The sequence below is a fragment of the Sinocyclocheilus anshuiensis genome, unplaced genomic scaffold, assembly GCF_001515605.1.
Source record: "Sinocyclocheilus anshuiensis isolate Anshui unplaced genomic scaffold, SAMN03320099.WGS_v1.1 scaffold1662, whole genome shotgun sequence".
NCBI lineage: Eukaryota > Metazoa > Chordata > Actinopteri > Cypriniformes > Cyprinidae > Sinocyclocheilus > Sinocyclocheilus anshuiensis.
Window position 1 is genome coordinate 633,098 of NW_015545835.1, and position 16,167 is coordinate 649,264.

Here is a 16,167-nt window from a genome sequence, read left to right on the forward strand (position 1 = left end):
ACACACACTCTCACACACACTCTCACACACACACACACACACGCGCACACATATACACACACACACACACTCACTCACTCAATGAAAGTTTTGTTCAAGAGAGCAGCTGAATTGCAACAGTATGATGCTAAAAGAAGAAAGTGAAGAGATACAGAACTAACAGAGGAAAATAACACAATTAGTTCTGGCTCACAACTGAGACCAGGAGAAAATACCAAAAGCCTGCTCTTCTGTGGAGCCGTGTGAGATGTGTGGGTTTACTGTGATACACTTACGAGACAAAATTGTCCCTAGAAGTGAGCTAACACTGGCGAAACCCAGCTTTGGGCACAGCCTGTAAAGGAAGCAATGATTTCTCAATGTTTTAACTGTTATGATGTTATCTTTCAGGGGTTAGGTTGGGGTTAGTCTCAACCTCAAATGGCAAAAGTTGCTCAAATCATCACCAAGTTCTAATCTGACTGACAGCTTTATACACTATCTGGGTGTCAGGGTCTGCTTTTGTTTGAGGCACTTAGTCATAGGCGGAGGGTGAACCAACTCCAGGGTAAGGCTAAAAGCAGCCAAATGTATTAAACATCATAAACCCGTCTTTTTAGGCAAGAACCAGACATAGGTGTCATGTAGGCTAAATTATTTTTAATGGGACTGAATTTGTATTTAACGTGATTACAATTGAATAAAAACGTTAGAAATTGATAATTATATAACGTTTCATTTCCACGTTTATTCAAACAGCGAATAAATAATATATAGAAAGTGACATTATCACTAACATTGATCTATCGCGAGTTTTTAAGCACTCTCAAAAAAAAAAAACTCATTATAATCACTGAAGCTGTATACACTGTGAAATGAATCTCTTACTTGCATTGTACGTACATCTGCGTTTTGTTGTTTATGATGAGAGAATTCGCAAGAGCCCGGAATTCAGTCACGAACATGCGCGCACTCAACAAAACTGATCTGACTCATCTGAACGCCTCTGATTGGCCATTGCATTCCTAAGCTCAACAGAATTGTGTGTGATTGGTTAAAATGCTCAACAATGTAAAAACGCCTAAAATGAAATACGGTGCAACATGAGCAGATCTTAATTTAATGCCGCAATCGACACTGTCTATTCATATTCACTTTGTTAGCAACAGACGTAATAGATTTAATTTGTTTGTGCAGGGGCATTTTTGTCCAATTTAGTGGCATTTTTGCCCCAAGTCCCCATTGCCAGGGGAAGGCTAAGCCTTCCCCAGCCTTACACACACTTCGCCTATGCACTTAGTATTTAGTTAAGTTTGTTGGTTATATCTGAAAAATCTGTTCTCATTACATTTGGACAAGTCTACACACCTTTCTGTTATTTTAGTGTTTTCTATGCAACTGTTCAAAGAGACTGTCGCACCGTGATTTGATTGACACCCTTCTGTCATTGTGGGTGGTTCTTAGATGCGGTGTGGACCAGACTTTAGACCAATAGCCAAAAGTGTGGCTGCATTAAACCAGGTTAGGAATTGTCTGTAGTCTTTTAGTTTGATGTAAAAACATCAGAAGTCTATGATGCTCCCTTGTTTAGATTAGATGACGTTAGATAAGCGTGTGTGTTGGATGGTCAACAGTTAAACTTGTTATTCTGGTTACACACTAACACACACACCTTTATTTCCCAAACACAGTCAGGTTCAGCCTCTGCTCACCTCCACATGTTCAGTATAGTGGCCTACAGTCCTAACTATACATCGGTTATTAAACTGATTTAAGTCTCACCGAGTACACACTGACACATTTCAGATCACTTTGAGCCAATGGTGAGTGAGTCAGATGTTCATTTAATAAGTGCCTTGAGTGATTCAGTGAGTAAGTGAGCTGTTTTAGACCAATGAATTAGCCCATCGTTTGTGAAAAGAACCAGCTCGTATGAGTCATTCATCTTTTAGACATTTCGTTCAACTCTAAAACACAATGCATAATTCACAATACGTGTAAAACACCTGTGAACAACCAATATGGAAAATTCTTCACGTTAACGGGTTAATTGGGACCTATTTTCATGGACTTTTCTTGTGTTAGTTGAAACTGCGAACTCCTGGCTGCATCATTTTACTTCTGCATTGACAAAATGTCACGGAAATCGTTCCAGTGCGTTTTATTTTAAAAAATGGAAACATTTTTCAATTCCCAGCCCTACTGATATGAGTGTTATTGTCATGGTTGAGTGTGTGCAAGTGTGTTTTGTTAGGAATCAAGGTCAGTACTTTGAGCAGATTGGTGACATGGCAGCCAATTAGATTGACTGACTGACTGACTGACTGACTGACTGACTGACTGACTGACTGACTGACTGACTGACTCGCTCACTCGCTGACTGACTGACTGACTGACTGACTGACTGACTGACTGACTGACTGACTGACTGACTGACTGACTGACTGACTGACTGACTGACTGACTGACTGACTGACTGACTGACTGACTGACTGACTGACTGACTGACTGACTGACTGACTGACTGACTGACTGACTCGCTCACTCGCTCACTCTCTCTCACACACACACACACACACACACACACACACACTCTCACACACACACACACACACAGGGTGGAGGTGTAATCTGCTGTAATGCAGAGCTGCTGAATCCTGTTTGACATCAGCAGCTCTTAAACCGCCGCACACGCTTCAGAACACCGCTAATCTACCCCACAAACACTCAGTCGCTTGGACCTCTCTGGAGCACTTGAAGTGACTGCTCCGTCTTGGCATTCAGTGGGTCAGGTATTTTTGTATAATGATGCTAAACCGACTGTTGTCTCTAGCCAGATTTCCTAGCTGTTCTAGTCTCATGTCTCTCGTGTGAAAGCTTTTTTCTGAGAGTGTAGGAAAACAGATATAAATGTTAAATGTGATGTCTACATTTCTAAAATCCTCTGAGCGAGTCCTAATAGCTCTGGATTCCCATTTCTCACATACGGGGCTGACCGTCTTGGTGTTTGTTCGTGTTCCTCCAGAGCGACAGAGATGATCTTGGCTCGAGCGCGACAGCTGGCTGACGTTAAGAAGGAAGATGGTTTCTCTGCTCTGCATCTGGCCGCCTTGAACAACCACCGGGATGTAGCTGAGATTCTCCTCAAAGAGGTGTGAGATTTAGCTCACAATTAACTCCAGAAATACTGTCTGCTTAAAACATGGGCAAAATACATGTACAGTAATACAACTACAATGGAAGGCAAAGTGTGGAAAGTGTGCAGAAAATTACAGAACTGCACAGTTTTGGAAGTATAACAGTAATGTCTCAACATTCCTAATAAATTGAATGAAGTGATCTAATAAATCACTTACCAATCCTTTCTATGTAAGGTTATATCCGGACTCTTGTCCTCACCATTGAAAATAGGAAGGGATGTTACGTGACTATTCATAAAGCACTGGTCACATGGAGCAAACTCTACCACATGAATTATGTCAGGAACATCAGGATGTTCATCTGCATAGAAAAGTTGTCATACCTAAAAAGGATAATTTAAACAGCTTGAGAGTCATTGGTGTATTTTAGCTGAGAATAACAAAATATGTCTGCTTTTTAACCCCCAGTGCTCCTGCTCAATTAACTCTGTGTATACACACAAACACCCTTTTATGGCGTTATTTTACTGTCAAATGTCGAGAGCGCACTGTTGTAGCGCAAAAGTACATTGTTATGATGCGCGAGCGCGAATCTCTCCGCTCGCACGCGGATTTCTTTTGCTCTCGCACTAAAAACCGGACGCACGCTCTCAGATATGTGCTGCTCTCGCCCAGAGAGTGTGCGCGCACTTAAGACGTGTCCGTTGCCATCGCGAATCTCTCCTCGTGCTCAAAGAGTGCCCGTGTGCACGCTCAAATGGTGTCCTTTGCACTCGCAAATTTACATTTACATTTACATTTAGTCATTTAGCAGACGCTTTTATCCAAAGCGACTTACAATTGGGGGATACATAAAGCGATCAAACCAATAATAACTAAACTAATGACTAAACCTTGTCAAAAGTTATCAACCAATCAGACTTCCACGACTGAGTGATGAAAATGCTACGTGAAATCTAATTGGCTAAGAGGGAAGTGCACCTGTTCCTTTGACAATCAAAGATGGATCTGCAATTTCTTTACAAATTAATAATATTTAGTCATATTAATCAAATTTATATTAGAAATGGCTAGGACCAACCAGTTAGACAGACAGATTACTAGGTTATTTATTTGCACAAATCATCCAAGCACCCCAATTCCAGCAATTTCTAATATACATTTGATTAATATGGCTAAATATTATTAAATTGTAACGAAATTAAAGATCCATCTTTGATTGTCAAAAGAATTTCAGGTGCAGTTCCCTGCAGCCAATTAGATTTCACATCGCATTTTCATCGGTCAGTCCTGGAAGTCTGATTGGGTGATAACTTTTGACAACGTTTAGTCCAGGTGCGAAAATAATTAATTTCTAGCGCAAGAGCACGGAGAGATTTGCGAGTGCAAAGGACACCATTTGAGTGTGCACACGGGCACTCTTTGAGCACGAGGAGAGATTCGCGATGGCAACGGACTTCTGCGCTCCAACAGTGCACTCTCGACATTTGACAGTAAAATAACGCCATATCTTTTTATTAAAGATCTTATTTTTGTGTTAAGGCCACAGGTGTGTTTTCAGGCTTAAGTCAAGTCACTGTTATGTGATGACCTGGGTCTTATAATAGCTTTATTTATGACTTAAACTACAGTCACACCCTCACTTTTTGTCCTGTGTGCTGCTTGTGTTTAGTGTGTGTAATACAGTATTTGATGAACTGAGTGTGCTGCCATCTGGTGGCTGGTGGGCTTATATGTGTTTATTACTTTGGGAATGTTTTGTAGGTATTTAAAGCAGAGAAAGGAAGTTTTGAACCATTTATAATACTGTGTTTTTTCTCTATTTCAGAATGTAGATGATAATTTAAACATGCAGTCAAACTGCAATAACACAAGTCAAATTCATCCATTGGCACAATTTATTCTTGCCCACCAAAATATAAACAGAAGCCTTTAAATAAAAGAACATTTAAGCTCAATTCAGTGTGTCCAACGTTTGACTGCCTGTGTATTTGTAACCTCCGTAATTCTGCCCTCTTTGGCGTTAAGGGTCGTTGTGACATTAACATCCGCAACAATCGCAATCAGACGCCGCTGCAGCTGGCTGTGACTCAGGGTCACATGGCTCTAGTGGCCCTGCTGGTGACGGAGGGGGCAGACGTCAACGCAGAGGATGAGGATGGAGACACAGCCATGCACATGGCTCTCAGCCGCCAGCAGCTGGCCACCGTCATGAGCAGCGGAGAGGGCGAAGGAGCACTGCTCTACAGCAGGGTAAGAGCAGGACAGTGACACAGATAGAGAGAGTGGAATACTAGCGCACTGCACACTTAATGAAATATGGATGCCTGCTGTAAACATGTACTTTTAAAACTATGATTATCTAAACCAGGGGCGCCGCTAAGGGGGAAAGTTTGGATGATTCTAAGGGCCCACACACTTTTGGGGCCCCCAGAGATCTGTTTTATTAGCAGTAACAGTACTAGTAGTAATGCAAAATAAACTATAAATGTATCTACCAAAGAGTTACAAATTAAACAAAATTACATTCTCTGCATGGTTCCGTCCCGTCCTACGTAGCCTAGAGTCACTGAGTGAGATCAGATGGTAAACTATAAGTCCGGTCATCAAGAGATCTAAATATTTGTGGATTGGAAACCAATGGAAAATTGACTGGCTTGTGCTGCAATGCTATGGATGTTTTGCCCGACAGGTCTTCGAGCCAGTCACGTGACTGAAAACTATGAATTGTAGCCTCTAAATTTGATAATGCTCAACACCATTGGTTCGAAGAACTGACAATGCTTTGTAAAGCCTTTTTTATCATGCCAGTAAAGCTGTTTGGAATCTCAATAGGGTATATGTCGAACATCACCTGACCAAACCCGGAAAACAGGTCTCATTGCTTCCGCTTGTCGGAGAACGTGTTAACAGCCGTATTAAATAATAGTGATATCTATGGACTTTTAATATAATCAGTTAAACTAGCTAGCTGTTTTTATTGTTGACGTTTTATTCAATTTTTATATCTAAATGTGAAAAGAATAAAAATAAAAAAAACTTTTAGATATCAGTCCGCATATGTGATGGACATTGGTTATGATCATCATTGGTATCTACTTTGAAGGCATCTCGAGTAAAACTGCTTCATATTTAACTAAGCATATGCAAAACGCTTGAACCGGAAGCGACAAGACCCGGTTAACAGAATACGGAAGTCTGTTGCGCATAACCCCTATTTACCAGTTGCTGATTGCGATGCAGATTTTTTCGAATAGGATGCACATCTCGACCACAGAACGTCTCTGTTCATGGTAAATATTGCCCTGGTCACACTGAGCCAATATTTATTCTGATGACTTTAGTGTGACTGATCACGCTGTAGCTAGTATGAGTAGCCTAACAAAATGCTTTCTCTGTCTAGATTTGACTACAATAATAATAACTGACACTTCAAATCAACATTTAAATTTCAACTTTTAATAAATGGTAGTCTTTAATCATGTCTGAAAATATATCAATGAATAACCTGATACAAGTAACATTTAATATTTAGTAAAATCCCCTTAAAATAATAAAAATATTAAAGAAAAAAAATATTATTGAGCTAAAATCACAAAAGCACAAATATATATTCGTTCTCATATAACTCTGCCTTCATTAATTTGTATGTTCATCTATAAGTGGTTGGGCTGTTTAATATTAGGATTTTGTTTAAAATCCCCCACCGCGGATTTTACCCCACCAATTCCCCGCCCTTCAACATCAAGCCCCGCCCCGCAGTACCCCCAGATAAAATATGTTCCCGCGGCTATGGGTAGGTCTCTGACTAAATACTGATACCTGGTGATCAAAAGCAATAGCAAAAGTAATAGGCTAGTATTATTAAATTGCAGACAAAGATTTTGGATAACTGTGTTCCTTTCATTGGGCCAAAATTGCTAGCAGTGCCCCTGATCTAAACAAATAGTAAAAGAAAAAAAAAAAGGTTTCGACATGGGTTTGTTTGAAGAAAGTAAACAGTCAGTAATAAGTCCAAAGAAACAAATGACAAGCAATATGATAGATGAATACAATAAAACAAAGGTACAAATGAAACAATGTTTTAAATAGGTCTATTGAATTGAATAAATTACTCCCATTCAAGAAACAGGCTCTCTGTTGGTAAGTGAGCCTCAGTTTCAGTTTGCTGGAGGCTTCGTCTCAACGGCGTTTTGAGCCCCTGCTGGAATATTTCCTTAAGCTTCTGTCTTTTGAGATGGCCTTGCTTCTGGCCACGGCTTCAGCCAAAACACGTCTCTCTGTTCATTCCTTGTGCACTAAATTCTCTCTCAGCGGATATATGATTTTTCTTAGGCCCAGCCTGGCCTTTATGCCTAAATGCTTCCCAGTGTGCACATGTGAGGTCATCGAGCTTTCGTCTTTTCACCCATCCCTTTTATACTCTGCGGAGGATCAGAGGTTGAATGCTCCGTGTCCTGTGCATGCATGGATAGCTTTTGATTTGTTGGCAATGCCTCTTTCATTGGCATATGAATCTAAGCGAGTCCAGCCCCCAGGGGCCCTTTAGAGCACACTCTACTAGGGGCATGGCTGCTTCTTGGGCTCTGTTTAGAAGAGTTTCATTGCAGGAAATTGCAAGTTGGGTCTGTCAGATACTACTAGCTTGATGATACCAGGACTCTGTTAGCTCATTCTGTACTCTACTCCTTCCCAAACCTTGGCTTGCCTGGCACCCGTTTCATTACTGTGTGGGTTGCCAGGTTTAATGATGTAAAGGTATTACTACATGCCATTGATACTGTATCGCCACCCATAGAGCACCTTTGGGATGTGTTAAGCATTGCCTTTGCAGGTGACTGAGCCCTGGCTTTCAGGGTCTCTCTGTGAATGTATGTCGAACACGAGATGATAAAAGCAATACACAACAATATAGGTTACTGTTTGTGGCACGTTTCTCTAAAACAGAGTGGAGAGATCCACCAAGATTGCCCCACTTGCTGCATGAGAAGCGAACATGCTGACTGAAAAGGTAGCTTGTGCAGGTCCTTTTATGTGCTCAGATAAGTGACGGTCTCTTACCTGGCATTGGATGCTTGTGCAGAGGTCAGGTACGAATGCCCTTCCCATAGGTGGATATTTTAGCTTTCCACAGTGTGATTCTGATCAAATTAGGGGTGTGTGGTATATATAATCTACGATAATATCATAATTGTCGTTTTAACAATGTGCAAATTTGACATTATCGAGTAAATAGCAAAACCCAAATGCATGCATTACGTGGTGAAGTCTAGTAGGTTAAACTAGTGCACGTGCGCATTTACAGTGTGTTCTTTCACTGCATGATTCAGTCTTTTAAAATGCATGTAGAATGATCACAAAATTCAAGATATAGGGGCAGGAAATCTATACATTTATATAATTTCATATAGTTAATATCACACGAAGAATGCCTTTTTTTTTCTTCAAAAATCAGCATGATTACAAATGTGATATTGATTTTATACAGCAGTTCAATACCAGGAAAGTAATATTAAGAGACTTATGTTTTAGACACTATATTGCCTGTTTTTGCCTGTTTCCTGAATGAATCAGTTTATATGATTCGTTTCATCACAGTGACTCACTTATTAACAGTGACTTGCTGCCACCTACTGGCGGTTTTAATTTCACATTTAAAGCATCTTTTCCATGTTTTTAATCATTTCAAATATAAGTATTCAACGTTTTATGTTTAAAATATCAAAACATTATTTATGCGTTTGTAACTGCAGGTTAAAGCATTCCATGTGCCTCTGAGCTGCATTAAACTGTGTTTAAATGCATCTAAACGCTGTGTTTCCCTGCACTGCAAAGATGAATTTTGTTGATACTGATTTCATTTGCTTGGTAACAGCCCAAATATCTTCTTATTCTCATTGACTGATTAAATGTAAGAATCTGACTCAAAAGATGATGCACACTTTTAGAAAAAATGGCTTTATAAAGGTAAAAATGCCCATAAAAGGTAAAAATTAATTTTAACTGATTAAAACCGATTCATTTCTGTCACTGCTGTGAACTGACCACCACACTAGGAGTGTAACGGTTCTCGGTATAAAATCGAACCGTACCGTTCTCCACCCGCGGTTCAACGATATGGTTTGTTCAAAATAACAACACCACGTAAAACAAGACAGAGTTGGGCTAATGTATGTTTCTGTTGATGGATATGCATTCTGGCTTCCCAAGACATTAACAGCGATGAACAAAAGAAAAGTGGAGAAAGCAGTCACTGTTAGTAAAGTTTGTTCAGTGCGAGTGCCGTATGCTGGAGGATGAGCAGTCATTATGCCGTCATCACCCGGGTGTTTAGAGCGAGACACACGCTGCTATCTGTGTTTAAACTAAACGCATTTAAGCCTCGCCAGTTTCAACATTCAAGAGCCAGAAGACGTGAATGAGAAGAATCCGCGTCTCAGACAGCGCACAAATACTGAGCTCTCTTTCAAGACTTGTGCTTGAATGGACAAATTCACACACAAATGATAACATGCCCGTCTTGCTGAGTTTCCTAGCAGACACAGTGAACGTACCGTATCAGTGTACTGGATCCGTGCAATGTCTTAAAGTGACAGCCGGCTATATTCCTGCTGTCTGTGTTTTTAATGTTAATCAAACAACAAAAGACAAGGAAATCACTCACTGCTCTTGACTGAATAACTTTTGTAACTTTAATAAGGATTCATCTTCAACTTATACAGTCAAATATGCAATGCTATTTTACTTTTGATTACTTTATTCAGTTTCTGTACCTAAAAACTAATGTTAGACCTACCTAAAAACCTGAAAAGCACTGTTTATTTTATTTATCTTTGCTCTATTGTATTTATTTGTGCTGTTGCATAGATTTTGTTTTCATTTTATTATTTGACAGTATAGTCCTTTTTTCCCTAAAATAGCTTTAGCAGTCAGCTGTCCACGGTAGTCCTTATGGTACCAGCACAATAACAAACTATAGCAAAAATATTGTCTAATTTTTGTTATCGATAAAATCCCAGAAAATGTCGAGATATTTTTTTTTTGTCAATATCGCACACCCCGAATCAAATGATAATGATTCATAAATAGAAGATAGTTGCATTCGCTTCCGTTGCGTTTGTCTTTCTTGAAATGTGGGACACAGTATTCCAGGAAAGTGTGCTCTGCTGAATGCTACACAGTTTAGTAAACGTAGTACGTCATCCAGGTATTCCATGTGTTCCATGTAAAAATTCACATACTGTGCTGAAATAACAGAAGCCGTGCGCACCGGAGTAGCATCTGTACAGTATTATAATCAGTGGTGTTTATTGCTTCCTTCTTTGCGTGTAGTTGTGTAGCTCAGGGCTGATGGGAAACACGGAGCTGAACGTAGGAGCTGCTATCGCTTGCTTCTTGGCACAGGAAGGGGCCGATATCAGTTATGCCAACCATAAAGGTAAAAGCCCACTGGACCTGGTTACAGACAGCAGCGTACAAACTCTCATCAGGAGCTTCGCAGAAAAGCACAGGTGTGTCTCGGCGTGTTGATTGTGCTGCTCACTGATTGAGGGATCTGATCAGATGTGATCTTGACGTGTTGTGTGTGTGTTCAGGCTTCAAGCCGTCACGTGTGGCACAGGCACGAGCAGCAGCAGTCTCAGGCGAGTACACACTACACCCAACACCATGACCAACCTGGCCATGCCCAGCGCGACGGGCCCCAGTGAGTGCCTCATCTGCTCCGAGCTCGCACTGCTGGTGCTGTTCTCTCCATGTCAACACAGCGTCGCCTGCGAGGGTGAGCTTACTAAACTCAAGTCCAGACCTGTTGTTGTTGGATGAAAATATAGGTTTGCTCAGAAACACATCAAAATGTGGTAGTTAAGTTGGCCACGAATTATAGAAGTTTTTTGTTTTACTTGCCTATATAGTTGGTCTACAGAAACTCTGTCCTGTGTTGTATCTATTCAGAATGTGCTCACAGAATGAAGAAATGTATCCGGTGCCAGGTGGCAATAACAAAGAAAATTCGGCAAGGTAAGCATTTTTACATTTGAATTACGATAATATTTTATGCTTTTTCATGTTGGTTCATTCTGAGAAGAAACAGTATTGTTGCTCCATGGCCTGCTTTCCAAATGATAAACACTTTAGAACAGAATAAAGTTAATAACGGTTAATGATGCCCTTTTTAAAATGAGCACACAGTGTTACGGTCTGCATATGCTAAGCTCTTAATTGATCTAATTTGGTGACATTCTACTTGAATTACCAAATTTCTCTCAAACATTAGTTGTAAAAAAAACAGAAGAATGAAGTCTCATACCCCATAGAAACCTGTTAAATAAAACCTGGGCTCTAGATTCTAGACTCATCCGTCTGTCTTCAGACATCGATAAGATGCTAAATACATTTGGCCTTATATTTACATTGTCATTTTGCAGACGCTTTTATCCAAAGCGACTTACAATTGGGGAATACATAAAGCGATTCTTCTTAAAGAGGCAAACAGACACAGGAAGTGATTGTAACACCAAGTTTTAGGCATTGTTCAAATAAGTACAAGCTAGAAAGGGAAAAAATAAATAAAGAGACAAAGTAGAAATATGTGGCCTTCCAGTACATGAAGCCTGCTTAGCTTTTCCCTTCAGAATGGTTTTCTGTAAAATAGATGATGGGATGATTACGTTTGTGCACAGCAGGCTGTTTATCACCATTACGGTGCAAAAGTTAGTCTTTCTAATCAACAGCACATCAAGAAGCATGAACTGTCCTTTGAACAGGCCTTTATGGGCGACTGATTTGGAGAGAAATTGTGTTCTCCCTGGTCGTAGCTGCACTTTTGTGTCCCCGCGGACTGTGAATGAATTGTGGTGTAATTCTGAACGTTTACTGTGAAACTTTGCTCTTTCGCGTCAGTAAAAATGAAGGGAACTAAATACTGTTATGACACAGGTACCAGTAATCAAAGATGGAAGGAGCAACTGAAAGGAATTTTGTTCCTGTTCTCTATTACTTTTTTGTAATTATTGCTATTTTAGTTTTAGTTCTTTCTTTGGCTAATTGTGGTATGTTGTGCTTGGAATTGAGCATGTCCGTTTCTTGAAAGCAGACCAGACGGAGGTGGAGTGCAGCCCCAGCTCGGAGAACTCGGAGCAGCACAACCTGCTGGAGCAGCTGCAGTCGCGCTACAGACAGATGGAGGAGCGCATCACCTGCCCCATCTGCATCGACAACCACATCAAGCTGGTGTTCCAGTGCGGACACGCCTCCTGCATCGACTGCAGCGCCGCGCTCAAGACCTGTCCCATCTGCCGGCAGACCATCCGCGAGAGGATCCAGCTGTTCGTCTGAATTGCATGGCTCTGAAGGGAAGACGGTTGGCTGTTTGTGCTTCATAGTCTGTCCTGTCCTGAGCCTCATCATTTAGCCATAAAGCAGGAGCGCCAGACCGGAGGATGTGAGCGGGCGCTAGATGGCCAACCAATGCCTGCCTTTGGTTTTGCTTGTCTGCGTGTGCATCGCGTTGAACATCTGCAGGGTTTTCAGCCGTTTAGGACCTGGTTTTGGATCTGCATCTACAGTATTACCTAGTGAAGAGGAGTCTATCAGACATCAGAAGATATGCCTCATGCTGCTGAAGAGCTAGATTATAGGGAACCCTAACACAAACCCAGCATGCAGCGTGAGCTGTGTCACATCAGCCCCGTGCAGAAAGCATCTCACGAAACCTGTCGGGACCTGGGCCATATTTTACACTAAAATCCAAAGGGAGAAATCATGTTGTGTGTAAAAAAAAAAAAAAAAAGGAAGATATTTAGCGGTGCATACAATGATTTTATTTTGTGACATTTTCACCTTCAATTCTCGTTACTGTAATGCTCAAAATATTAAGTGTGTATGCATCATGGTAGTTCAGAATTGGTTTTACTCTAGCTTTAATTTATGCCAATAGAAACGTTTTTACAGTATTTTTACAGTGAATATAATGAACATAAAAACAGGCTTCGTGTCAAATGTAATTCATTCTTTTTGTTCATGTGATTTTGGGGTGAAATATGATCTGGTTTCCATGAGATCCCACCAAACACGGTGATCCAGCGCTCGCTGCTGCTTCAATCAACTCTTCAAACACTAACTTCATTCTGAGCCGAGTCTGATGTACATTAAAGTGCAGTCCCAGCGTCCCAGAGAATGGCGTTTCTTTTATCAGATGCCTGTACCGGTCCACTCACAGATCTAGAACTTACACAAGCAAGAGATATACATAATGCATGCTGGTGAGCGTATTATCTACGTCATATATATGGTCACGAATACCATTTGTAGTGTTATAAGTGCCCATGTGTGATAATGGCTCTGTGTCTTGAGGGTCCGACTGAAAGACCCTTAATAGCACAATAGTAGATTGATTTGTGTCAGCATTGGTGCCGAATGCTTCCTAATCCTAGGAGTTCTTTAGTTTTCTCAGGTTCATGCAAGTCAGTAACCCACTGTAAACTTTACAAACTTTACAAAACGTGCAACCTTATCCACTGGCATTGCATGACATTATATAAAGTGTTTATTAGCCTCATATCTCCCACAGTAATGCTTTGCCTAAATGTATTCTGGGATTGAACATCACTTGTTTTAACAGTGACAATGAGTTGGGAACTCTTCAAGGCTGCAGGTGATTGGACAACCTCTAGAATTGTCAAAAACGACTTCAAGAAAAGACTTCATCACTGCTGTCAGTATTTTCTCACCCCCATGTCATTCAAAACCCGTGCGAGTTTAGTTTTTGGTTTTTTTGTGGAACACAAAGTAGAATTTTTGGAAGAGTCACCATATACTGTTACACTTTTCCATACATCAGTTCAAATGGTGTCGTTTTTGAGATAACTATTTCTGCGATGGTGATTGTAATTTACCTTCTATTAGGATGTACAGTAAAAAAATCTGTTAGCGAGGCAGTTGGGTGTGAAAGTGGTCAGAAAGTGTAGTTTACCATTGTTAGTTGAAATATTTCAAACGTTCCCCAACATGAATTAGGCCTGTAAGTACTTCAGCATCAGTTCATATTCCCTCCTAGAGTCTAATTGTCCATGAAGTGTTTTTGTTCCAGAAGAGCTTTACACTGTGTGCATTTATGGAGTTTATTCTATTTTATTGTACGTGTCATTCTGTGATGGGCTTTTTCATAGCTCCCTCTTTTGGGATAGCCAACACAAACATGTGGATGTGAATGTCTCGCTGTACGCCAGCCGCTGCAGAGCTTTGCAGTTCGTGAGAAATGCGATGGCGGTATTAATGCCAAATTTTGTCAGCGTGTGTAAGAGAGCACACATGCGTACGAGAGCATCGTGTCCGTATCAAGCCTTTGTAATGTGTTGATTTAACTTATCGGCCCTCGTTACAGGGCTGGACATTTTATAATTTGTTGAATGTGTAGTTCTTTTGCTTTTTCAATTAAGAGAACAGTAGTTTAACATGAAAGTCATCCGTGACTTCTTAGAATAGAATAGTGTTATCTAGTTTAATGAAGCTTATCTGCTAACAGCTCACAAATACAACAACTGCCCAGAAGCCACGAGTTCTACTCAAACACTTGCTGTTTCATACATTATTCCTGTTAATATACAGTGTATCCTGAAGTTTGCGATATGATATACAGTATATGGCAAAAGATCTTGTAAACGAAGCCATCGTGCATCATTCATTCTGAGGTTCCCGCTGGCTTTCCAATCAAAACTCCATTTCTCCAATAGTTTCAGAGTTAACTTGACTTCACTATTGGAGAAATGGAGCCAGTGAAATTCAGAATTCAATTGCAGAATTTTATGTAGAATATCTAGAGTTCATCTAGAACTGTTCATTTGTTTTGACAATATTGTTTGTGCTGTACATAATCATAATTCAAAAGTAATAAAAATATATGTGAGTTGTCAGCAGGCAAGGACAAAAACAATAATGAACTACAGAAATGGTTTGCTGAGTTTTACTTCAAGGAAAGTCTAAGTTACAAAATGTTTATACAGTTCATTTTGTGGAGTTCTGCTGTTGGCCTTACTGTCCATTTCCTGTATTTATTTTGTTTTACTCTGTAAAAAATATTTTGCAGTAAATATTGAACTGTTTTTAAGCATATATTTATGGTTTCATTTTTTGGGTGCTTGTGGTGGGATCTAAGAATTTTACCAGTGAATAAAACTGACAATGAATTTCGTTTGAATATTGATATGAAAAGTGAGGTATTGAGGTGATGTGGTTAGTCATCACAAGTCATTTAGAGAAATGTACAGCATTTCAAAGTGTATAGACTGGACTGATTACGAGAAAGACTTCAAGATACATGACAGTGTCATTTTCAAAATATTGGTTCAGAATGTGTGCACAGCTGTGCCATAATAGATCATATTATGTGTCCTGGGTTTTTTTTTTTTTTTCTGAAAATGTAGGGATTCTAAAATGAGTTCTTCAGTTATGCTCATGGGGGGTCACTGGATTACTAGAATATTGCACGCTGGTGTGTTCAATCAGGGCTAGAACTAAACTGCAGATCAGGAAATAAATGTAATAAATTATTATTAGAATTTTAATGAATACATTAGTAAGTAAATATATGTTTGACTAAAATCTTATTTTTTGTGCAGTATACATATTTATAATTCTGTTTTCCCCCCTCCTCCATACTAATGAAGTGGCTTCTGAGTGCAAGAAGGGTAATACTAATAGTTAATTCCTGGCAGATGCCTTAGTACATAGTTACAACAGTGTAATGGCCTATTTCACCAAGCTGGTTTCAGCGGCTATCCAGGTAAGTTTGAGTTTAGTTTCATCAAACTCTTTATCAGGCTCAAGAAGGTGGATTGTTTTTAGTGATGTTTATCACTTTGGTAATTTACACTAAACTGCTCACCTGTCCAGTTTTCCATCCATTCATCCAATATAGGGTTTATTGTGGGTAAGATATTGCAACACCAAACTGGACCATTGAGCAAAGTGACATATAGATGTATATATACAGTTGTGGTCAGAATTGTTGGCACCCTAAAAATGATTAAATAAGGCTGTGAATATAAAT

General features: G+C 39.9%; 1 protein-coding gene across 4 annotated transcripts in view; it reads left to right on the plus strand.

Moving 5' to 3' along the window:
- mib2 (MIB E3 ubiquitin protein ligase 2) overlaps positions 1-14,331 on the plus strand; it is a 75,173-nt gene extending 60,842 nt beyond the window's left edge. For 3 of the 4 annotated variants that reach the window (XM_016499439.1, XM_016499440.1, XM_016499441.1), the window contains 6 exons: positions 3,005-3,131; positions 5,148-5,372; positions 10,452-10,630; positions 10,715-10,899; positions 11,073-11,138; positions 12,211-14,331. In XM_016499439.1, coding sequence (XP_016354925.1) covers positions 3,005-3,131; positions 5,148-5,372; positions 10,452-10,630; positions 10,715-10,899; positions 11,073-11,138; positions 12,211-12,455 — 1,027 coding nt within the window. In that variant the 3' untranslated portion in view covers positions 12,456-14,331. The remainder of the gene's footprint in view (positions 1-3,004; positions 3,132-5,147; positions 5,373-10,451; positions 10,631-10,714; positions 10,900-11,072; positions 11,139-12,210) is intronic. The other variant, XM_016499438.1, reaches the window with a different exon arrangement.
- The last annotated feature ends 1,836 nt before the right edge of the window (positions 14,332-16,167 follow it).